A 25332-nucleotide genomic window follows, 5' to 3' on the forward strand; every position below is an offset into this window, starting at 1 on the left:
TTTACTTTTTATATTTTTAATTTAATCCTGTTGTTTTTGCTTCTTAATATTTTTTATTACACTTTTATTTCAAAACTAGCAAAACAGAACAGAAAACAAATGAGCCTCTCTTTCCCCAACAGATACAAATAGATGTTTTGTTTTTTTTATGTATCAATGGCAACTTCAAAATTTATTAGTAATTTTTCCCCTGAAAAAAAACAAAACAGATCAAGCAATAAAAAATAATACCAAAAATCTACATTAACTTAGAAATATATACCAATATTTATTAAAATAATGTCAAAACAAACAAGGTATAAGGAAAAGGTTGTTGTTTTTTTTGGTGGGGGTGGGATTCGATATGAAGTCAAATTTAAAAGTACAATCAAACTAAAAGATATAAGTTGAACTAAGGTCAAATTAGCAACAAACGATTTTAATTACTAAATGCCAGTCTTAAGTCAAACCAAAAATACATGTCTTAGGTTTCCTTTTGAAAACATCATTTAAAAAATTACTCCACTGCCCTCAGATTATCAGGGTAGTGATTGCTCCCTTGTTGCAGAACAACAAAGGAGCAATACAGGAAGAAGTGGATTGATGCCACCATTACCATTCCTAATGCACAACTGCACATGTGTCCTAACAAACGTAAATTATTTTAATAATCATCCAGAGATTTGAAATTATTTTCTAAAATCCAATTCCTTAACCTTTCTTTTATCCTGGTTTGCTTTCTCTTCTTCCTCATGTTGACCCAGTTTTTTCACATAGGGATCATTAAAGTTTCATCTCATCTATCAGTTGGCAAACATTTGACAGTAGCTGCCAAAATCCATTATGCTTTCATGCCAGGTTTCACCGGCCAAAGTAAATTTGCTTTGTGCGGCCCATGGGCCCTGGGGAAAACCGTAAGGTCACAAATATGAGCCTGATATAATTAACCACAACCTCTGAATGGGCAGAGGAGAATTTCAAGCCAATGCAGAGACAATTCCTGCAGGTATTTTATTAAAGACATGGGCTCATTCATTCTTAAATGAGTACCTTGACCTCATTCAGCTTAATGTCTTCTGCTTGAACAGGAGACCTTGATGAAAACCAATGTACTTGCAACTTGCACCATAATCTATTGAGGGTTTTTTTTTTCTGCTACATGTGATGCATCTCAGGTCCACTGCTTTCTCCTACACAGAGACAGAATAAGTCTCCTCATCATCTCACTATGGATGATGCTGCCACCACCATGTTTAACTCTAATGATGGTGTGTTCAGGCCGATGTGCCGAGTTAGTTTTAAAACGCACGTCTGATTTTTCATGATTTTTCATTTTGGTCGCATCTAACCAGAGCACTTTCTACTAAAGTATTTTGATGAATTTCCTAGATGTCCTTTGATAATCTTGAAGCAAGATTTTTTGGGCGTCCTTTTCTTGCCACTCTTCCTTAAATACCAGATTTGCTAAAGGCCAAAATAGTAGATGTCGTATCATTAGAAGGCCTCCATCCAGGATTTGTACAGCTCTAGAAAACGGAAGCAAACATCTCTGCAGGTCCTGCATATCCTGGACACAAATGGCTGCATATTGCTATCAGCAATAGCTAGCCACCATAGAGAAATACTTACCCCATGCTGCATCTCTGATCAAAACAATGAACGCATTACGGGCTGATCAGTTAGCTATGCTGCTGTGTACATTTGTACAAGCACAACCTGCCTTCCTTTTTTCTTCTTCACAGTTGCTGTACATTCAGAAGTATACACATACTGGTTCTTTCAATACTGTATGTTTGTAAGCTGTGAGAGTGCGAAACCAAAGTCAAATTTGTAGTTAGTTCACAGAATATTGGCCAATAAAGCCGATTCTGGTTCTCACATGATGCATGGATGTCTGTGGCGGGAACCTGATAAAATGTGGGAAACTGAAGGGGCTTGACCGCAAACCACTTCAAAGAGAAAACATAATTTAAAGAGCAGCAGGTTTGGGTTAAGCCATGACACTAGAGATGGTTTAGGTCCACGAGTACGTTCATTTTATATTATACCGAAACATAATTGTCTCCATTCTGCAAAGATTTTAACGTAATACAAAGATTTATGTAACGAAATCTGCTATGCAATTAAATCTAATTTAGTTCTACCAAAGTAATGAAGATAAGACGTATTTAGCAGCAAATTGACTATGCCCGTAGATCTGAAATGATGAAACAGCTGGAAATCGCTCAGAAACTTTCAGCTTTGGATATTTAAGTGTTTTGTGGCAACATATCTGAGGATGAGAACAGATTCAAAGGATTTGTAAGGATGTCTGAATATAAATGTAGGAAAAAACACTCCTGATCAAACACGGCACTAATAGAAGAAGTCTCAGACGGTGAAGTCCTCAGGAGAAAATGCATTCTCCAACAGTGTCAAGGGAAGGCCATAGATATTAATTAGGCTGCCACTGATGGATTAAAAGCTTAATGCTGGAAAATATGCCCATATTTCAAAAAGCTCCACATATCACTTATATTCAACCGGCTCTCTGAGCTCATGCAGGGTTTGAATGCGTGTCATTTCTTTAACGTACCGGTGACCGGGGAGGTAAACGGCCGAGGTGATGCCACGAGAGTGGTGTGGGGAGAAGCTGAAGGTGTGGTTCTCCTGGAAGTTTTGATTGGTTCCAACGCTGAAACAGAGTAAAAACGTTCACATGACATGAAACATAATTAAACTCAAGCGCATAAAAATGAACAAACAACTGAAGTGCTTATGTGGAAGCTTGTGGTGTTGAAAAGCAGTTTTGGGCAGTTTTGGATAATAACAACAAAGCAATTTCTCACCGAGTTGCAATTAAAATGAGGCGTAGTAATTTATATAATCTAATTAGGGACGGCAATTTAAACGAGAGTGGTACATGTGTGGTAGTTTGTGTCAGGATATCTCTGGGGAAATTGTTCTTTGCTGTTGAAATGTAAAGAGAAAAAGAACGATAAAAATGAACACTGAAATGCTGGCCAAAGAGCAAGACAATGAGAGAGATGCTTACCTACAATTCTAAAAAAAAAAAAAATCTAATGAGTCATTTAGCAACAACATCGTAATACAGCCACACAAAGAAGAAGAGTGGATGTGAGCTTTCTGCTAAAAGCTTAAAAACACTTTTAGAGGAAATCTGGTAAAATATCTCCAATGTCTTAATGATCTACTTGCACATACACGCCGGTACCTCAAAGAGCGTTTCTCTGACTGTTATAGGAGAATAAATCAGCGTTTCCCTCACAGGCGCCATCGATACTGACAGAATTGAGGAGAAGGTGTTGGAGGGCTGGACATTGTCTGATCAGGATTCAGTGCACATTGCTGAGTATTACCGTGTGTTTTGGAGTGTCACAGCTCTAAGGCTTTGTGTGACAACAGCTGTGAAACAGGGAAATGGAAAATCTCTAAGGAGATGGGGGTGGGGGGGAAGAGAGGGCTAATGCTAAATCGAACTTGGAAGAAACAGGGTTCCAACACATTTAACATTTCTAAATAACATATTTTTACAACTATATAGATTTTGCAGCCTACAGCTGTGACATTATGGGCACTTGAGTAAAAAACATTTACTTTGTTGATTTAATTATCTGCTTTTGACTTTACGAAAAATAAAAATTACAAAACCGTCGTGCTAAACCTGGCTTTACAAATCAGCAGTGTAACAAAAGTCTAGTTCATTGATTTTTGAGGGTATATCTACCAAACGTTGATCAATTAAGAGAATACTGACAAATCTGGATTGGACTACCTTAGATCAAATAAAAGTTATTTAAAACTGTAGTCTTCGACAGCCAGTCTCATATAACTTTTAGATGCAGTTCTGCTTCACCAGCAAATCAAATAATGAAGTCGTCAGCAGGTCTCTGTAGAAGTTGGCCGCACATGATGAGGTAATTCAGAAATTTGATTCAGCTGTATTGAACAAGGGTTGCATTCTAGAAGTTGCATGACACCAACCTCCAAGGATGGGAGTTTAAGATATCCACTTAAAAATGTGTCAGTATTGTCTTTATTTCACACAAAAAAACTGGAATTTAAATGCTGTGTTATGCATCTAGATCAAGCCCAGCTCAACGAACGGGTCCAGTGCAGAACCAAGAAGTAAAAGTATCTCAGGGTCAAAAAATGCTGTCAAATTAAGGATGCCAGAGTCCTTTCAGAAACTTCACAAAAATTTATTTTTTTTAATACTCTAAATGTGGAATATATAAAAAAAAAAATTAAACTCCATACTTGCCAAGTTATGCAGTTATGACTAGACTCTACTACACAAGATAAGCTACTCATTTTTAAAAGCAAACCATGAAATGCATCAGTAATTTTCCCGTAAAACAGAGGCAGCTTCTCTTTATTTTACTTTTGCTAACAGAACCTGTTAACTGAATTAATTAATTAACTGCGGTTTACCGTTTGCTGTGAAACGACCCCATCAGACCAATAACATGAGTTTAGCTTGTTCACGAGAATTCGCTGTTAACATTCCATGAAACGCGAGGTCGCTGTGTGAACTGTAAAGTGTGCCACTGTTGAAGGTGGTAAGGGGGGAATGTAGTCGCACCTACTAACAGATTATCAAGCTTGTAAGCTTAATAAACAGTGTCATGGTCAATATGAGTAAGTTGTCACACTCTCTTATTCAAGCCTGCAGTGACTCATTGAGGGAGGAAGGAGGGATGGCAAAGACAGATGCAGAAATGAACATGTCCTTTGCATATTATCAGGTATAATAAACACCCACTAATGCAGATTTCTGAGGATAGTAAAGATTCCTTGGCTGCTTAGAGCTTTTATTCCCAAGTGAACTGCTTTATATTATGGATTAATTAACATAAAAGCAACAGAAACAAATTTTAAATATCACTATAAGAATATATTTAAGAATCCTTAAATGTTAAAAGCACACAAGATAAAAAAAGAACCATAAAAATTGTTAAAAATTGAGATAAGAATAGTTAATAAGATATACCAAACATGCAGCATTGTCATGGAAATTTTTGAATAAATGTCTGCTTTTATATTAGAAGACAATAACGCAATTGAAGGGTGGCGAATTAATGAAGCATTTGTGCCTCTCACCTTACAAGGTAGCTCTTGAGTCCACCACTGTATGTGATCACAAGAAGCTCTGCTGACCACTGAGCACTTGCTGTGTACTCCAAGAAGATCAGTCCTGCGACTGCACAGCTGAAATCTCCAGGAAAACTCACCACCTGGATCAGAAAACAGTAAGTCGGAGAGGTGGCGTTAAAAATAAGTGGTGCAACTTCTATTCAATTAAAAAAATAAAAAAGGGAGTAAAAACAATTATCACTTTGCCACCCACCAAGTGTTTTTAACTAAACAGATGTGACATGCAAGGAATGAGCATAAAGTAGACAGTCTAAAGATGAAGAAAGTAATGATGAGACAGGCGAGCCAGGCAAACAGAAGATAAGCGGCAAAGTTAAAGTGACAGAAAGCCAGGGAGATGAGGGGGAAGGAGAACAGACGTGCACATGATTTTTTTTTTTTTCCTGCACATGCACACGTTCTGTCAAATTGACTTTTTTATCATCACCCCCCCCACCCTGAAATAGCAGCAAGTCAGTGGTATGTGCACTTAACAGTGACAAACAGGAGGAAGAGCGAAGCCGAGCTGAGGGGAGCTGATGTAAGTGTGCGAGCGCACTCACTGTCGGCACACAACAAAGCTGCAGTGCACTAAAGGAGCGAGGATCAGAGACTTTCAAAGGTAAGTGTGGCTGGGGAGAAGGACGAGAGTCTGCACTCGCCGTCTGCCAGCGCCATCAGAGCAGTGGAGGGAATGATGGACAGAAATGCAGGAATAATAATATATTGCACACAGAGGACATTAAATGAGGCAGGGATGGAAGATGGACTTGATGGGAGCATGGGGGAGAGGCACTGACACAGACATGCACGGATGAGAGAAATGTGACAGCAGAGAACATGAGGAGAAGACTCGGAGAGTAAGCTGTGAAAAATTTAAAGGTGGGAGCTGATGAAGATGGGATTAAAAGGAGGAGTTGAACAGTAAGAGCAGAGACGGAGGAGAAGAGGAAGAAGGAGCAACAGACAATGAACTAAAAAGCCCCCATGACAGACTAAAGGAGTGCAGAGGGTGTCTGACAAGCAAACATGTACTTCAAGACGTGACAGGCAGCTCAAAGTGTTTCACAGAGCAGGAGTCGAAGTCTCGCCTGACTTGTCTCAGGAGGATTATGGATGTCTGAATCCTCATAACCATCTTACTGTACTCTTACAAGCAGAGCTGCACTGACTGTAGTTTAGGACAATTCTGATACACGATTTTTCAAAAGTGTCCACTTTCCGGATTCTGATTTTAGCCAGTTTCTCTGAAAGAACCATATCACCATATGGTGTTTTTTTTCTCCATTATCTCTGATTGAATTTGCAAAAATAACTGTTGAGTAATAATATGCTGGTTTGTGTTTTTCTTTGAGGACTTAAGAACTTTTTCTATTCAATAACATATCACATGTACAGATATTAGACGTTAATGAGGAATCGGTAAACATTTTAACATTTTTGCATCAAACCATAATGTCAGGAAATGTCAGGTAAAATTTAAATCCCACCTTAAAACACCCTTCATTTTCCTAACATATCTGGACATTTAGTAGATTTTTTTAGCATAGCTTTCAAGTAATATCGATAAACTTTACACCGAGAAAGACTCCTGCAAAATGTGGTAATGCATTATCCGAGACTCGTCCACATTTTTGCCCACCTAAACCAACCTGGCTAAAATTACACATAGGCGTGTCGCATCAGCTGAGCACACGATTACAGCTTCTGAGCATAAAGAAGTGAAAAGTTCATACATAAAAAACTAATTCAAAGAACTCACAGCTGAAAGTGAAAAGTGGTTGAAGCTTTTTTCAGTCTGATGATAAGGATTGATATGAGGTTATTAGAACCATTTCACATAAATTATTTCAACCAAAGCAGGACACATTGGCCATTAAGAGGGTGTCAATGTTTTTACTCAAAAGACCTTTTTTAGAATAAGTAACAAAATATTTGTATTTAAGTGTTTAAATAATTTTTTCCAGAAACTAATAAAAAAAAAATACATTGCATTAATGTAGGTTCTTGACCTAAAATAATAAAAGTAAAAGTATATAAAAGTATGTTGCTTTTTGATGATTTTGTAGGCTGAAAATCAATGGAATTTTTTTATTTTTTTTTTTCATAGTAAAAAAAAGGAAAAATACAACACAGGGAGCATAAAAGTGATTGTCAGAAGATGTCAAACAGCTTGGATAAGCATGATTACCGGAGGGATGACAAAAAGTTCGCTGCCAATGAGGTCAAAAAGGCGAACGGTGCCTGTGCTGTCCGCATATGCCAACAGAGTGCAGTCGTAACTCCACGCCACCTTTCGCCACTGAGGGTTGGGATCCTTTGGCACTGTGGGAAAAATGGTAAGAAATGAATAATTAATCCCAAAGTGATCAAATTTCAAGAATTAAAAGCTTTCAAATCAAGTCAGATGAGACAGCATTCTAGATTATATCTTCTATAATGTATGGTGCTAATGATTACAGACGGGTGATAAATCAATGCTTCTAAAATTCCAAGACCAATTTATCTATAATAAACAACAAAAATAACAGCTCAGCGATTGTGTTTTAAAAGGGGAAACACTTGTATGCTTTCAAGATTAAAGCAAGGAGAGAGAAAGTGAACAAGCTTGGGGATAGGAAAATTAAAAAAAAGGTGGGAGGAGAACAGGCATCATAAATTCAGCTTTTACTGAAGTATAGGCTACTGTTTTAGGAATGTGCTGGCTCAGCAGAGCTGCGAGGGTAACCATATCGCAATGATGAAGCACATCCGTGCCTGCTGGCATGTGCTCAAGGCTCCGCTGTCATCCTTCCTTTTGACAGAGGAACCAGGTGGGGCTGGCAGGCCCCAGGCACAGGACCTGTTTTGAATGCTTAATTGGGGGGGCGAGAGGGGAGGCGGGTTAAATAAAGTGAGACCTGCATAAACCAAGCTGGTCTTCTTTTATTGTGGCAACAGCGACGTGTCCAATCCGCGTCGTTCCGAAAAGGCAAGTTATGTTTCTCTGTGGTTGATATCCCATAACGGAGCTCCCGGCATCTATTGGACTGAAATTCTTGGCCGTGAAATGCTGCTGCAACCCCTGGTGGGCAATAGCGCTAACGAACGGGGGCGATGGATATTGTATGACTGGAATTTTAAATGAAGAACAAAAGAGAAGAAGTGGGAGGCGAGGCAGATAAAGAGAGGACAGGAGAAGCCGGGGATGAGACAATGAATGAGACACAAAGATTAAAAACACAACGACTGCTCACATTTTAGGGCCATCGGATGAGGAGCACATTAGGAGGCAGAAACTTATCAGACTGCAGATAGTGAGATTACAGGCAGGCTATAAAGCTCTGTCCTCCTCTTGTTCTTTTGCATCTTTATGTTTAAATCTCTTCTTTATTACATCATCCCTCACAAACTTGCCATCTTATCTACCGTACCATTATGAACTGTGGACAGCAACACAGTGGGCTCCATTTCCCTATGCATGTTTTTTTGAGAGAGCAAGAAAATTAGATGCTACTGTGTCTTCAATTTGCCCCCCTGCCCCCCACCCCGACCCCTCCAAGCGAAAGTGGAGGCAGAAGAATTACACCCAATGACCCAATAGTAGCCTTCTATCTGAAGCCTTGCAGATGCATTTATCAGAGCTCAACACTTATGAATTATGCACAGAGGTTTTGAGACAACTCTACTGTAACAGAGGCAGACGGGAGAGGGGGGAAGCGTAGGGGTGTGTGGGGGGGGGGGGGATACATAGGTGTGGATGCAATGAGCGGACACGAGAACATATGCGCGCTCACACACACGTTCATGCTCATCCATTAAGAGAAAACGCCATTAAAAGCAGGATCACAGTGAAATCCATTAGAACAAATCTCCGTGAAGTGAAATGAAGTATGAAAAAAAATGGAAAAGAGAGATGAAATGGAGAGGAAAGGAAAAAAGAAAAAAAAAAGAGGGAGGGAGGGAAGGGTTTACACGCGCCCAGGGGCTACTGTTATCCACACTATGAACCATTAGGAACAACGGATCACAATGACGGCTCGCCAGAGCAGAACGGAGGACCGAGGGGAAGGGAGGGATGACAAAAATAAAGCTAAAGAAAATGACAGAATAAGAAAAGAAGTGGAGGTGATGCTGGACCCACACAGCAGGTTTCACTCTGCATCTTTTACCTCTACCTGCTTTGCATAGGTGCTGTGAAAGAGTATTTAATAGAGGTTTTATGCAACACTTAAATGTTTCAGCTCCAACTAATTTTAATATGAGGCAAAGGTAACCTAAATAAATTATTTATTAAGGGGGGAGGAGAGGGAACCTGCACGGACAAATTGACTAATCAGCTTCTTTATCATCTTTGATTGTGTGGGTATATATACTTAGACATATGTAAACCCAGATAAAATTAATTAACCTGTTTATTTTTATTTTTGATTAGATTTATTGATGAGGGTCCATCTGAAAATATTGCAAGAGTTTATGGGGCAGAAGTTCATAAGTTTTTTACTTCTTCTTACTCCTTTTCGAGCACGTTAAGATTACTGTGGTACAAAAACAATGTGTATTTTGCCTTCCTCTTACTTGTACGTGATTTTATACTACTGTTATGTTCAAAATAAGTAAAATAAATAACTTTGTTACAAGTTTATAAATGTATTCTCTGTGGACTTTTATGTAATAGAGCCTAAGAGCTGCTGTCATAAGGTTTCTTGTCTTGGCACATATGTGGTTTTGTTCTTATACAGGTCCAAAAAAGAAACCTATCCACACAATAGAGAATTGTGTGAAATGTCTACTTGTAACATACACAAAACATATGAATCATTTATGAGGCTCTTCCAACAGATAATGCATATGGATTGGAAAGACAGACTGAAGAACTCTGAACATTAACACAAGTATAGGTTCATTACTTTTCACAGTGATGTCATCATTTTACTTTTTGGAGTACTTCACGATCTGTTACCATATGAGGATGTGAGCTCAATGGTTGATACACTGTCTGTCAGCTGCCCCGAGTGGCAAAATAATTATTAGCTGAATTATTCAGAAAATAAGGCCAGGTCGCATCCCATGTCAAACACTCCAAGCTCTTGGCACGCTGGGATGAGGGGATTTTCAACACTGACAACTGCATAATGCAGCAGAAGATGAATTAACATTATAAAGTTATTGGTGCAACATCTGAGTTGCATTTATGTTAATTTAATAGAAAGTGGAGTTATTCCATATACTTGGCATCTTTAGGTTCCAAAAATTCATGCCTAGAGCGACGCAACATATTAAATCAATGCCCACTTAGGATTCAGGGGCAAAGACACTGAAGTTCATGCAGAGTGCTATGAGCATGGGGATGACAGAAAAAGGAGAGAGAGGAAAAGGTGGATTATATTGTAATGCTCAACAAAATCAAATATGTTATCCTAGTATGTTGTTGCATCTTTTAACGTGTCCAAATGTGGCAGCATTTTGTTTCACATGCAAGGCTGGGATGCAATAGTGTGACATGAGCAGTTACTTTATTCTGTACAGATTTATATTTCATTAAAGAAAAACAAAAGAACAATATATTTACTAACAAAACCCAGGTGGTGGGACTGCTTAGACACTCGAAAACAATTTGCCTTCATAACGATAGATATGCTAAATCAATTACAATTATGGAAGAAATCAAGTTGGGTGCACTCAAAGTTGTTTTGTCCACCAGGGAATAAGATGTACTTCAATGCTCTAAAGTATCTGCGGCAGAAACTCTGACTGTAATCCTTGCACTCTAAAAGAGAAAATATGACCCAGTTTTGTATAATATTCAAATCCAGCAGTATTCCAGACAAGTAGCGCTGGGCGATGTTTATATCTATGAAACATTAGACGCAATACAGCAGAAATGTTTTAGATCCCCCTGCTACTCGATTCGTATTAATCTCGCTATGTTGTTAATGGATAGCAATTTAAATAGTAGAAGTGATTATCTTGGCTGTTGTTCATCAGTCTAGTCCAGTCACTCACTTTGTTTTGATAGTTATTTTTCTTAAAGCAGACTCAAATCAGACAAGAATGGACAAATAGGCAATTCTTAACTCCTAATATCAATATTCACACACTAAGTTGGCTCAATGTTAGGAAAGCTTTCGAAGTGGCCTTGATCAACATTTCTCTTTGGGATGTTTTTTTTTTTTTTTTTTTTTTTTAAATACAGCAATTATTAAGAAGAAATTCAACATAAAACAATTTATGATTTGGGTAGTTTAACAAAGAATCTACATTTTTGTTATTTCCTTTCTGAGTAAAAATAAATTATGATTACTTTTTTCATCAGAACTAATAGCAAATCATTTGCACTAAATTATTGTTTTAATTATTAATCTGAAACTTAGTAATATATTCTGAAAATCTCCTGTATTTTTTTCTTTATTTTGTACCAAGATCCTGGGCTGGAAAAGTGAGGGTGATTTACTGCTATTAGGCAGTAGTGCTGTAATTCATGCAAGTAATATGCATTCAAGAGCTTGCTGAGGTCAACAAAAGGCTAATAACTTAAATGCTCCTAATCTGATTGGATCTGGGTCACTGCTGCTTGCTGATATGCAATTCCTTGGTGTCATTTCTGTGGCAATTTATTCACAAGCACTGAATTTAAAGCTACAGCAACACAAAGTAGAAACATATGAACCGTACAGACCTCAGTTCTTTGCAAACCGAAGAGGTGTTTACTGTGTTATGAGGATTTAGTGTTCAATTAACATAAACTAAGACCACAAAACAAGCAGAACTTACCCTGGCATTTTCCAATGACAGAGCCAAAGTCATCTCTCGCAGATCTGAGGAGAAAATGCATACGTAAGCAAAAACTGTGAAGAAGGTGAGTTCACTCTGAATAACACGGGCATGCAAAGACTTTACCAGGGTCGGGAAGCCAATGACCCCAAATTAGCCCAGTGGATTACAGATGTGAAACAAAAAATAAAAACAGATTGCTGATCCACAACATCAGGTTCATTGTTTATTTTACAAATATGACAAATATGTTACTTAAAAATAAAGACACTACTGCATCTCTGTTAGCCAAACTGTGACTCTGTGTTTTCCATTTATACATCCTGCACAGGTGACTTACAGAACTCATTATCAGGTGAAGCTCCTTAAGTATGGGGGAAAAAATGAACCACCTTTGACATTCAGGAAAACAGTTTAAAATATATGCAGGTTTTGCAAGTGTGACTTTTCAAACTGTTTTTTCTTTTTTTTTTTTCAGGCAAACCAGCTTAGTTTAATCATTACATTACAACCGTACAGTATGGTTTTGATATTCTTAGTGTAAAATTAAAAACTGGATATACCTGGAAATAACCACCACAAATATTCTCAGGAGTATATCCACTGATTGCTTCTTCTACCATTTAGACGTACCAGTTTGAGGAAGCGTTGCTTAATTGTTTCAAAAGAACTGAACAGCAGCAGTTAAAGGTGTGCTAAATTAACTCGAATTCTCTCCACCGAGTCATTACATCGCTACTGACTGTACATGCTTCAACAAAACGGTTCTTCTTTCTCAGGTGCAAGTTGAACCTGGAAGTCTTTCTAAGAAAAATGTGATAAATCACCTCGTTAATTAAAAAGGCTCTATCGCTCTCGCACAGGGCTTTAAAAGAGGAGATAGAGTTTTGTAATTACCTAATTTCCACACACTGATCTTGAACAACCGCCAATAGTTTGCCATTACTGTGGAGTAAAACAGAAGAGCGGTCAGGAATGAAGGAGCAAAAGAAATGAGAGAGAGCAGAAGGACAGTGAAGTTAATGGAAAGGGGTAAACACTTGTCATTTTATTGCTACACATGAAATTGCAAGCGGGAAAAAAAAAAACAGACACGTTTTGTGTGTTTTTCTGGAAAGAACAATGTGAAGATGGGAATAAAAAGCCAGGTTGAGTGACTTAAAATGAATAAACATCCAGATCAGGTCATATCCAGAAACATTGCTTTGTGGTTTGGTTCAGTTAACAATTACCATTTGAATACAGGTCTTTTTATTGTTATTTGTGATGAAGACAAATTATTAGCTGACCACAGATGAGTTACATATTGAGGACCAAAGAAAAAAAAAAAAAAAAAGAAAGCATGCAAGACAGTGACTGTATGTTCCTGTTGTACCTTGAAAGAACCAGCTGCCAGTTGATTTGCTTGTTTGCCAGTCGAACGAGACCAAGAGGCAGAGATGAGCTGGAGGGGCTGAGAAAGGGGGGAAAAAAATCAATTTCAAATTGATCATTTAAAAAAAAATTATAATTTTATTTCAATACTTGGATTTTTTTGATACTCCCCAAAAAAGGTTTAAACACAAAAACAATTAGTCTTTATTAGTTTATCTTTGTTCGTTTATTAGAAATTATCATGGTATGATAAGGAAAAATGTCGCGCTTTCACTTCATCTTATTATGTTATATAACATATTATATTTATTTAATGGTCTGGTTCTCTTTAGTTTTTACACAATAATTATTTTATGGAGACTAGAAATATTTCCTGACAGCCAGCGCTATCTTCTTTCATGCTATCTTCTTTGAACTGCACATCTGCAGTCAGCTGGCAACAGGTGGGGGATGGGCAGTGTTCCATTATTGTAAGCTTCATTCTAGTCACTCTAACACCTTCTCTGGTGTCTAATTAGAAGGACATTAACAAGTAAAACTAGCATCCCCAGCTTAAACCACAAGTTTACCAAATTAAAAATATCTTCTTTTTTCACTTTCTGAAGTTGAGTCATGCCAAAACCGTTCTTGTTTAATCAATTAGAACTACCAAACCTATTTCTATTTGCTAAATATTAAAAAATGAGTATAAATTCTCAGTTTACCTTGATACTAATAACCAGAATGTGCTCTTTGTCCAAATGTGTAAAAAAAAAAAAAATTAAATTACCAAAATCCAACAAAATTTATTTTAACTATTCAACCTAGTTACCAAGAAAATGTGCTATTTTTGAAAATAAAATATTTTCCTTTCTCCAAGTGACTGAATTTGATTGGCTTAAGCAACCCATATGTTTTAATGCTCTTTGAAGTAAATCATTAAATTGGTTTATTTCAAAGTGGTAGCCAAGTCTGAAGATATGGCGACTCCACCACTGAAGACACACATGCTGCCAGCAAATTATTACAGTCCCACAATCCCAATTCTCTCCTCCTGGTTGTATTTTTCTTTCAACGAATGAAGGTTATTAACTCAGCTGTCAAAGATGCTAATTTACGTAGTGGATGTAGCAATATCAGCCCTCATAAAGGCAAACGACTGTAAAGGCTTAACTGAACTGAGTGTAGAAGTAATTATTTTCTTCCTGCTCAGTAGCAAAAGGAAATGTCATATAAAAAGTACTGAATACAATTCATTAAAAACGTGGAAATTAAATCTAAAATTAAATACTTTAGCATTGTCACTCTGGCAACAATCCAATTATAAAAATGATTTATTTTTTTAATACAACTGCTTTTTATTTCTGGGTCTCACATTTCATGACAACCTTTTAGGCTGCTGATCATCTCTCACCTTGTGCACAGAAAATAAGTAAGGTAGAAAGTTTATACATTATAAAAACGCTGGACCTTTCACATAAAATAAAAAAAGACTTATGTAGCTTGAAGAGGTGTTAAATATTTAATACAGTTATTGATGGTGTTAGCTAGCCCCCTGCTGGGAGGATAAGAAGGCCTCGAGGCTAAAGCATTACAAAGCTCACTGCTTCACACACTGACGGCTGCTTCAATGTATTCCAGCAGGCAGTGTGCAGGACCAAAGGAGTGGCTTTGGTGAGCATTTCCTGATTTCCACTGATAATAATGGCGGAAGTACAAATATGAATGTCTCAAATAGACTGGATATTTATATTTAATAAAATATACATAAATTTAAGCCTCCAAGGAGCTAGCTCAAAGTTTAATGTATACTGACTGCTTTGAGTCTGAAAGAGGGAATGCTTTACAAGACAAAGACGTATCCAGATATTAAATATTCATTCTTCTAAAATGCTACATTTCTAATGTTGCCACAGTAGATTAAAGGATTTCTCAAACATGCATGAAAAAAATCAGAGCAACACTCAGAAAAGTCAATTTTATATAATAATGCCCCTTTAATGAGATGGATAACCACACTTATCTATTCAAGCTTTTTCCAATTTATTTTTTTTTTTCATTTTTATGGTGTTGATTGACAAAAGCTTATGTTTTGTCGACATAAGCTTTTATGTCAACGAAAGCTTTAACATTCCTGTTAAAGCTTTGAATAAACATATTAATTCAATAATAATTTTTTTTTTTTTTTTTACTGGAGGACCAGCAAATATGCAGTTAAAATAACAACAGTGTTTCATTGTTTCAATGACAAACTTACCTATACCACATATAGTGAAGGAGCAATCGGAACGGTCCTGAGGAAGATTTATGAAAGTTAGTGAGCTAAAGTGGACATTTCAGTAAATACACCCAGCCCTAGTAAATGAATTAGTTTGTCATATTTTTACTTCAACTTCAAACAGCCCTGCAGAAACCTAATTTAGCAGTTTTTTTTTTTATTTCCTTTGGCATTACATGCAATGTCTGCATTGTATGCAATGTTGAGATTGTACGTATAGTGGTATGAAACCAGCATTTGATAACGTACTTCAGTATATTAAGCTTTTTCCAATTTTATTTTGATAGTTTTGTACATTTCTGTTAAAGCTTTGAATATATATATATTAATTCAACAATAAAAAGCCATTTGGTGGATGAATGTCTTTTTTAACAAACATACTAAAATGTAAGCCTGAAGTATATAATACCGAATACTGATGTATGTTGTATCATGGGATTGACTGTATTCTACCTTGATTTCAGAATAGCTCTTTTTAAAGTTAATCTCAATATTATAAAATAAACGACAATAAATGCATTTAAATGATGATGATGATGATGATGATGCATTTAAACTCCATACAAAACAAGTCAGTAAAGCACACATGGGTTGAAGATATGAAAAAAAAAGAAGAGCAACCAACAAAGGCATTTCACAGCTGAAGTATATAGCAGCCAGAAAAATCTCACATTAATCATTCAGCATTTTACTCTAGCACATGAAAAAGCTTTCCTCAAGACAAAGGATTTTAAACTACAGTTCAATGCCCTGCAATGTTCAGATGTATCAACCCTGATACAAATTTCCAGTTGGTGGATATATACTATTCATTATCTGGATCTATTCTTCTATCCAAAGCATAAGAGCAATATTACTTTTATTTGTTTTGTTTTGTCTTTTTGCAACCAATGTCATTATTTCAACATTCAAGAAAGATGTTCTAATATTGTGCAACCCTATGCCTTTTATTGGACTTTGATATGAATCCTTGAGAATGCATAAGTTGTTGTTGTGCTTCAGGTAGGACACCTAAGTCATCTATTAAAAACTGGAGTCTTTGCTCACAGGGAGGTGGAAATATACAAACAAACAATACACAAATAACCTTTAACAGGTTCACCGCTTTAATAGAAAGCCGTGGACCTTATTTTTGTCGACGTTAAACATACTTAAACATAAAGCGAAACTCACCTGTTACAGCTTTTGCAATTACAGACGTGCTGTACTCCTTGATGCCTCGTAACTGTAAATGATAGGAGAAATAAACAGTTATTTATCTTTGTGGGACTAAAGCTACACAGGACAATTGCTGTTATAAAGATGTAAATAAAAACAAAAGTAGGCACATAACATACAAGAATTTTTGTTATAAGTTTAATGTTAAAATGTGTATACATATTTTATTATTTAACTGAACTGAATTGAACAGAATTGAACTGAACAGATTCTTTTGAACTTTGCTAACAGTGAGCTTAAAAGTCTGTAAGAAAAGTGCAATTTCTTTGCATATATAATAACTTTACTACATTCATTGAGCAGGAATTATACACATATAAACCTAATTAATATTAAAACTGCATAACTGGAGTAGGACTTGTCCAGTGTTTCTACTACGTGGCTTTGCGCTGCTGGCAGGGTCCAGATCACTTTATCGTGCTTTATTAACAATTATTCTTTAAAAAAAGACCATGGCGAACCTAACAACACTAGCTAAATGTCTGAGGTGACAAACCTGTGTGTCAGTCTCCGGTGGCCATTCCGTAATGACTAATAAATCGTATAAAATGTTTTCCTCTTCGCCTTCCATTAAGTTGTCTTCAGCCATGATTGCCACAGCTGTCAGAAATGTCTCCTACGGCAAGCACAGTGAGACAAAATACAGTGAGACCACACAATTTTACAGTATTGGTCCTCCCTAAAAATGTTGTGTTTTTTTGTGCCTGCTTTCACCTTGCACAATATAATTTTATATTTATATAAGAACACAAATTTTTTGCTAACGCAGTTTTTAAACCATACTGCTGTTAATGCGGAACTATTGTGATTGTTCTGTTTTGACGTTCTCTTAAACTAGTTGCACCGAGCCGGTCATTATGAACACGTAACATCCGTTCGGGTAGCACTCGTTGCAGCAAAAATGGCAGCCTTTTCTGGTGAGTTTTTCTTGTTAATTTAATTAACCTCTACTTGTTCAGTAGCTATTTTAGCAGCTAGTTATTACTAAGAACCAGACCTTCGCTCTCAAACATTAAATGTGTGTTTTACAAACGCAGAAATGGGTGTTATGCCTGAAATCGCGCAGGCTGTGGAGGAGATGGATTGGCTGTGAGTTATATTACACTGTTTGCCAAATCATCCATAGCAGTAATTCCTTGCTCTTTTGTTCCTCCCTCATTTTATCTGAAAAGCTTATGCTGATTATTTCATTGTCTTAATTATAGACTGCCAACAGATATCCAAGCAGAGTCCATTCCCTTGATTCTTGGTGGAGGAGATGTTCTAATGGTAAGCTTCCCCCTGTGCACAGTGGCTTGAAAAAGTATTTACACCGCTCGAACTGTTGCTTAACTATTGAAATAATTTGTGATAGTTCATGTTTTTGGTTTGATCTAGGCGAACTTTGACTGAGCCACTCCAAGATATGACTATGATTAAACCACAACATAGTAACTAGAACTGGTTGTAATTTTTTTTTAGGGTTGTAATTCTACAATTTGAACCTCAAGAAGGTTATTTGTGTAAGCCTGTCTCTATAAAACTTAAGCTTGTATGTTAAAAATTATTGAAAATTTAGTTTGGCATGAATATTTTTGGAAGGCACTGTAAATATATCACTTTCAAAAAGCCGGCACAAAGTACAAGTTACAGACTCTGAAATTTCTTATTCATTCTTATTACAGGCAGCAGAAACTGGTAGTGGGAAGACAGGAGTAAGTAGAGCCACGCTTCATTTGAAGTCCAGTTTTAAACATTTGCTCTTCATCAAACATATACATCAGGTTGAGCTTTGCAGAACAAGTTCAGTGTGCTATTAGTCTTTATTCCCCTTTGATCACCAGGCCTTTAGTATCCCGGTCATCCAGATTGTCTACGAAACCCTGAAGGATCAGCAGGAGGGCAAGAAGGGCAGAGCTGCTGTCAAAACTGGGGGAGCAAGTGAGATTCATTTATTTATCAGATAAAATTATTCAATCCAAAGCTTAACTAAAGTCATTTTGCATTTGTTTTTCCTGCTCATAATCTTTGCTTCATCCTAGTTTTCAACACCTGGCAGATGAATCCATATGATCGTAGCCCAGCCTTCGGTAAGAGAAGTTTAAGAGAACTCATCTGCATTAAAAGACAGCCCAACTGATTTTTAAGACAAACACTTCAAACAGCTGCAGCTTTGTAATTTGCAACACGTCTCTCTTTGCTGGTCTGCTTAGCAATCGGCCCCGACGGACTCTGCTGCCAGAGCAGGGAGTTCAAAGAGTGGCACGGCTGCCGCTCCACTAAAGGTGTCACAAAAGGTCAGTGAGCATGATTTTTAATTATTTACCAAACTACTGTGAATAAGAGAATCCTACATTCAAAGTACTTATTCGATTGGATTATAGGGAAGTACTACTATGAGGTAACCTGCCATGACCAGGGTCTCTGCCGGGTGGGTTGGTCTACCAGTCAAGCTGCTCTGGATTTGGGTATGCGTTGAAAAATCTCCAGCCTACAAGAAAACCAAAAAAAAAAAAAAAAAAATCTTGTCAGCTGTGCAGTAACTGAATTGTAAATTGTTGCGTTTCTCAGGAACTGACAAGTACGGCTTTGGTTTTGGTGGGACCGGAAAGAAATCCAACAACAAGCAATTTGACAGCTACGGGGAGGTGGAAATGACTCCTCTGTTGTTATGAAACATAATCAGATTGTGAATATTTCTTTTTTGGTTTGTTTGCTTGTTTTACATGTCATCTCTTTTCCCTCTTTGCAGGAGTTTACCATGCATGACACTATCGGGTGCTACCTGGATTTAGACAAGGGGCAGATCTCCTTCTCTAAAAATGGTGCATCATAATTATTCATTTTTGGATCATAAAAGATGTAGGCAACACGTTGAGCTGTTGATGGTTAGTAACATTTTGCTGCTTCTTTTTCCTAGGAAACGACCTGGGTTCAGCTTTTGACGTCTCTCAAAATTTAAGTAGCCAGGGCTTTTTCGCTTCATGCGTCCTGAAGGTACCTCCACGCTCAGTAGATAGAAATACTTAATAGTAGAAATCAAAAACGAAGTGCCGTGTATCCGTGGTGCCATACAAGCCTACATGTTTCTGTCTTGCTAGAATGCTGAGCTGAAGTTCAACTTTGGAGGAGAAGACTTCAAACATCCCCCTAAAAGTGGGTTTGTCGCTCTGGATCAGGCACCGGAGAGTCACACCATTAAATCTTCCCAAACAGGTAAAGGAACAGCATTCCAAGTTTTGAAATGGAAATCATATTCATTTCACCAATTTTCAAAAGTTCCACTGTTTATTCATTTTTGATCATTTTTTTTTTTAATCTGCAGGCAGTGCCAAAGTGACTCAAGTGAAGGCTTCATCAAACGCACCCAAAGCCCTGATCATTGAGCCATCCAAAGAGCTGGCAGAGCAAACCTTCAACAATGTCAAGCAGTTTAAGAAAAATGTGGAAAATCCCAAGCTAAGGTCTGGCAAACAATGATGGAAACTGCATGCCTGTGTTTGTAATTTCAAATTATTGCCAGCAGGTGGAGCCAGAGTGTTGGTGTTAATCTTCTCCAATCAGCATTTGCCAAGTTTCCTCATCTGTGATTACAGGGAGCTTCTTGTGATCGGGGGTGTTGCAGCTAAAGAGCAGCTAGCAGTTCTGGAACAGGGGGTATGTAGTATCTATAGGCTTAATTGGTTTAAATGTGAAATGCACAAACTAAAACACATAAGTTTTCATTCTTTTCTTGTTTCTTTTTCTCTGTTGTTTTTTTTTTTGTTTGTTTTTGTTTTTTTGTAACTTTCTGTGTGTTTGATTCTGTTATCAGGTAGACATAGTGGTGGGAACACCCGGAAGACTGGATGACCTTGTTTCCACCGGAAAACTCAGTCTGTCCCAAGTCCGTTTCCTGGTTCTGGATGAGTGTGTATGTGCAACACATCTGCAAAATTTCAATCCACTTTAAAAACATCAAGTTCTCACTTCTTCTGAAAGACATTTTCAATTTCTTTAGTTTTTTTTTTCTCTTTTTTTTTTATTATAATGACACGGTTCATTACATTTTAACATGTATCGGGGTTCACTTTGTCTTCAGGATGGTCTCCTAACAGCCGGATACACAGACTTCATCAGCAGAATCCATAAACAAATCCCTCAGGTCACCTCTGATGGCAAGAGGCTGCAGGTATCATTAAAGATGATGATAAGGATTCTAATCATAATGCAATCTAAGTAGAGATGCATGACGTTATGCAAATGATGCAATTTGTGATGCGATTGGTGAATATTTCCATGATGATATTAGTTGGGATAAACCCACATTTTTCTCACTTATCTTTAGCTCTAAGAGTCGGTGAAGAAAATACTGAAATTACAAGACTTGCAGGATGCTTAGAGATTGCTTTAATATTTTCAGTTTAGGTGTTTTCCATCAGATTTAAAGCAAGTTTGAACTCTACTGGGGAAAAGAAAAAAAAAAAAAAGGTTTCTGCTGAATCTTAAAAACCAGTGCCACTTGCTCTTCCCAGGTCATCGTGTGCTCCGCCACACTGCATTCCTTCGACGTGAAGAAGCTCTCCGAACGCATCATGCATTTTCCCACTTGGGTGGACCTAAAAGGCGAGGACTCTGTCCCGGAAACCGTCCACCACGTGGTGGTGCCGGTCAACCCGAAGGCCGACCGGCAGTGGGAGCGCCTCGGCAAGAACCACGTCCGGGTGAGACACAAAAGAGATTACATGACACAGTGGTACAGGCTGACGAGGAAAGCTTTTGTATTTATTCCGATCTGCTTTCCTTCGGTTAGACCGATGAAGTCCACGCCAAAGATAACACCCGACCAGGAGCCAATACGCCAGGTAAAGTCTATGCCAGGTTTTACCGTATTCTTAATTGGAAAACATCAATTTTTTTTTCCTTCCAGTGAACATTACAGATATTTCTGTTTACCTTCTTGGTTAGAAATGTGGTCTGAAGCTATCAAGAAGCTGAAGGGCGAGTACACGGTCAGGGCCATCAAAGAGCACAAAATGGACCAGGCTATAATCTTCTGTCGCACCAAGATCGACTGCGACAACATGGAGCAATACTTCATTCAGCAAGGAGGAGGTGGGCAGATGTTTTAAAATTCAGCACCGATTTGTAAATATCATTATTGAATCATACATTTGGAATGCCTTTTTCTCCAGGTCCAGACAGCAAAGGTCACCAGTTCTCCTGCGTTTGCCTTCATGGTGATCGAAAGCCGAACGAGAGGAAGAATAACTTGGATCGCTTCAAGGTGAGAACCAAAGACGAACACGACTTTCTGATGCGGTTCTGCCAGTCAGTAGACATTTTAAGGTCCTCTCATCTTCATAGAGAAAAGATGTGAAGCTGCTGATCTGCACAGACGTGGCCGCCAGAGGAATCGACGTCAGCGGCGTTCCTTATGGTACCCATTTTGTCGTTGCATCCGCTTTGTTCACATCGGTGCTTCTGCCCACCTGTTCTCACGACGTCCTGTTTCTCCCTTCACAAATTCAACAACAGTGATTAATGTCACCCTGCCTGACGAGAAGCAGAACTATGTCCATCGTATCGGCAGAGTTGGTAGAGCAGAGAGGTAAGCGCAGGACAGAGCAGACTTCTGAAGACAATTGATTCTTGAACTATATTGAGGGTTTCAGGGTAAAGGAGGATGAATACATATGAACATCCATTTGGTTCATGTGTTAAAAATGATTCCGCTTTATTTTGCACTCTACTTTTTGTTGGTTTGATGCAAAATATTCCAGTAAAATACATATTTGATTCAGAGAATGTATAATATTTTCTTTAACTTGCAGAATGGGACTTGCCATCTCCCTAGTTGCTATGGAAAAAGAAAAGGTAATCTAGGCGGTAGGAATCCCAATGTTCAGTTTGAGCTCCTCTGTTTTAATGCACGCGGCTGCATCTTTCATCCCCGTAGGTGTGGTACCACGTTTGTCAGAACCGAGGGAGAGGCTGCTACAACACCCGACTGAAGGAGGACGGCGGGTGCACCATATGGTACAACGAGAAAGAGGTGAGCAAATCGAATCAGTCCGACGCAACAAAGTAAAAGTGGTGTATGAAAAGGCTCGCCTTGTTCGATGAAGGAGTTTTTAAGGTGACGTTTACAATCATGCGTTTGTCACTCTGGCAGGTGCTTCTAGCACGGGTCTCATTTGCTCTGCATCTCTCTCCTCTTTCCTGTTATCCCAGCTTCTGTCTGAAATCGAGGAGCATCTGAAATGCACCATCACTCAGTGTGACACGGATATTAAAGTGCCTGTAGATGAGTTTGACGGAAAAGTGACTTATGGACAGCGCAGAGCTCTTGGAGGTATCTGTCACCATTTGCATCTTTATAGAAGTGATAAATATGTACCGGCTCACCAACAAGTCCATTATCTTTCCCCAGGCGGAAACTATACGGGTCACGTGGACGTTCTGGCCCCGACAGTCCAGGAGTTGGCCGTCCTTGAGAGAGAAGCTCAAACATCTTTTCTTCATTTAGGATACATGCCAAACCAGCTGTTCAGGGCCTTCTAAACAAATGGCATGATAACGCTTCAGGCGCCTACCATTAATTGAAACACTCGCTTCCTGAAACGTCTGAATATGAAGATTTGTGCTGCTTAATGGGCTACAGTTAAAAAAAAAACAAAAAGGTTGAATTTTTATTTTATTTTCCAATTCAAAAGTTTAGTTTTTGAGTCTAGTTTGAAGGATTTTGTTTTAAAATACGCTAAAGTTTGTGGTTCAAGTGAAAGAACAGCTGAAAAAGATTGCTGTTGGTCAGGAATACTAAAGTTAATCCTGATCACTTCGATTTTCTTTTTTTTTTTTTTTCTGAAATAAATTGTTGTTGGCTGTTGAGCCTGGTTTTTCTTTCCAGTTATGTTAAATGAAACTGTTTAAATAGCGCTGAATTGATCTGTTTAAGTTTATTATTAAATCATCAATAAACTTTGATTAACACTATGTATTAAATAAATATTGTTTTTTTTAAAACCCCACAGATATACTAATTTCACTTTTGTTGCAGGTTTTGCAACCCTCTGTATAATGTCAGTGATGAAGTTTTTTTTTTGTTTTTTTAATGCACCTATATACAGTCATGTTTTTCTATAATAGCAGTCAGGATATGCTCAGTAGAGTTTCCCATGTCAGTGTTGAAAGTTTGTGCGCTATTCCACATAATAGCATTTCGAGCAGTTGAAAATTAACTGTCAATATTAAGTGAGAATCTAATTACAGATTAAAAATCACTTGAGCTGTAATCGCGTGACTTTATTTTTTTCAGAACATGTATTCATTTTTAGTCCTAAAAGCAAATTATACCATACCATACCATACCAACTTTATTTATAAAGCGCTTTAAAACAACCATAGTTGATACAAAGTGCTGTACAATTTAAAAACACAACATAATAAAAAAGTAATTTAAAAACAGTTTAAAAACATAAAATTTAAAACTAGATCCCACGGGTGTGGAAAGCCAAGTAAAATAGATGGGTTTTAAGACGAGCAAATTATGTATTGAAAAAAGAGGTTCATGTATTGCAAAATGCATTAACAGTATTATTTTTGTTTCATTTATTTATTCATTCATTCTTTTAAGTTATTTTCCACAGATATCAGTCCGACAACTCAGAAATTTTTTTATGGGAAATAAGCTACAATACCAAGCTTGGGCTGTAAGTGGCGCTCTTGGCCGACAGAAACTTGGATTCCTTCTTTCATGAGGGCTTTACAGTTAACCTCATAATTGCATTTAATTACAGATTTCTGTTCACGTAAGAGGAATTTAAGCAGTTATTACCAATAGAGCTGAATGGATCTGTTTTTTACTGTATTTTTTTGAGCTTTCAAAAAAATAGCATAAGTCCGGCTTGTCTGAAATTACACATTTTAAAACTGCAGACAATGACACCAAAACGCTGCTCCTGAGGTAAAACAATTTTTTTGTAAATCCAAGTATGTTGCCTAAAACGAGGACGTGTGAAGTAGTCTAGAGTGTACAGTTGAGATAGTACATTGCTATTTAAAGTTTAATACATTACATAGCATTTTTTTAAATATTCAAAATGTATTAAACAAGTAGTTAACATTTATTAACATTAATAATTATGTTAACACTAATAATGTTAAACATAATTATAAAAGATCATTCATTTTTAAAGTGGGTTAGAGTAGTTTTTCTTATTTTCTTTTTTTGTAGACTTTTGTTCATCATTGTTTTTAGTTGACACTTTGAATGTTTTGATAATTACTCCCTCTGGTTTGGGAAGCTGTGCAGCTGGAAGGGTTTTTGCTCTTATACTTTTTGAGGAACAGCTGATTAGCATCTCAAAAGTTTAAAACCACCTGAACTGTGACCCCAAATCCTACTGGCGTTGAAAAGGAAGCCACATGGATGCAGAGCACAACCAAAAAGCAGGGAGAAGGAGAAAATCCAAAACCATCTCAAAAGCACATGTGGTGAATCATTGCATGTGAACAACAACTAATTGTGTCATCCGGGACATGTTACTTATGGAGAGCCATTTGCGCCAAAATTAAATAAATAAATAAATGGGTTAAATAAATAAAAAATGAGTAAAATAAATCAAAAAACAGCTCCTTATTTTTATCCGAGGGAT

The 25332-nt window shown here is 37.5% G+C and overlaps 2 protein-coding genes across 2 annotated transcripts in view; one reads left to right on the plus strand and one right to left on the minus strand.

The window, feature by feature from the left end:
* nbas (NBAS subunit of NRZ tethering complex) overlaps positions 1-17353 on the minus strand; it is an 84929-nt gene extending 67576 nt beyond the window's left edge. The window contains exons 1-9 of the mRNA XM_015017804.1: positions 17214-17353; positions 16673-16724; positions 15479-15515; positions 13244-13321; positions 12766-12813; positions 11869-11912; positions 7307-7440; positions 5083-5216; positions 2555-2653 (exon numbers count right to left, since the gene is read on the minus strand). Of these exons, the coding sequence (XP_014873290.1) occupies positions 2555-2653; positions 5083-5216; positions 7307-7440; positions 11869-11912; positions 12766-12813; positions 13244-13321; positions 15479-15515; positions 16673-16724; positions 17214-17306 (719 nt within the window). The 5' untranslated portion in view covers positions 17307-17353. The remainder of the gene's footprint in view (positions 1-2554; positions 2654-5082; positions 5217-7306; positions 7441-11868; positions 11913-12765; positions 12814-13243; positions 13322-15478; positions 15516-16672; positions 16725-17213) is intronic.
* Positions 17354-17530: 177 nt separating this feature from the next.
* On the plus strand, positions 17531-23671 carry ddx1 (DEAD (Asp-Glu-Ala-Asp) box helicase 1). The gene is made up of 26 exons (XM_015017805.1): positions 17531-17634; positions 17755-17806; positions 17923-17986; positions 18382-18411; positions 18541-18637; positions 18739-18786; positions 18910-18993; positions 19081-19164; positions 19268-19344; positions 19449-19521; positions 19617-19693; positions 19798-19912; positions 20022-20160; positions 20293-20353; positions 20511-20609; positions 20778-20867; positions 21211-21399; positions 21489-21540; positions 21644-21790; positions 21871-21962; positions 22043-22115; positions 22214-22286; positions 22510-22552; positions 22635-22730; positions 22910-23030; positions 23109-23671. Exons 1-26 carry the CDS (start codon positions 17619-17621, stop codon positions 23237-23239), a joined length of 2223 nt encoding a protein of 740 aa, XP_014873291.1. The 5' UTR covers positions 17531-17618; the 3' UTR covers positions 23240-23671.
* The last annotated feature ends 1661 nt before the right edge of the window (positions 23672-25332 follow it).

This window comes from Poecilia latipinna, unplaced genomic scaffold, assembly GCF_001443285.1.
Source record: "Poecilia latipinna isolate Pla-1442-1.1 unplaced genomic scaffold, P_latipinna-1.0 Scaffold2192, whole genome shotgun sequence".
Taxonomy (NCBI): Eukaryota; Metazoa; Chordata; class Actinopteri; order Cyprinodontiformes; family Poeciliidae; genus Poecilia; species Poecilia latipinna.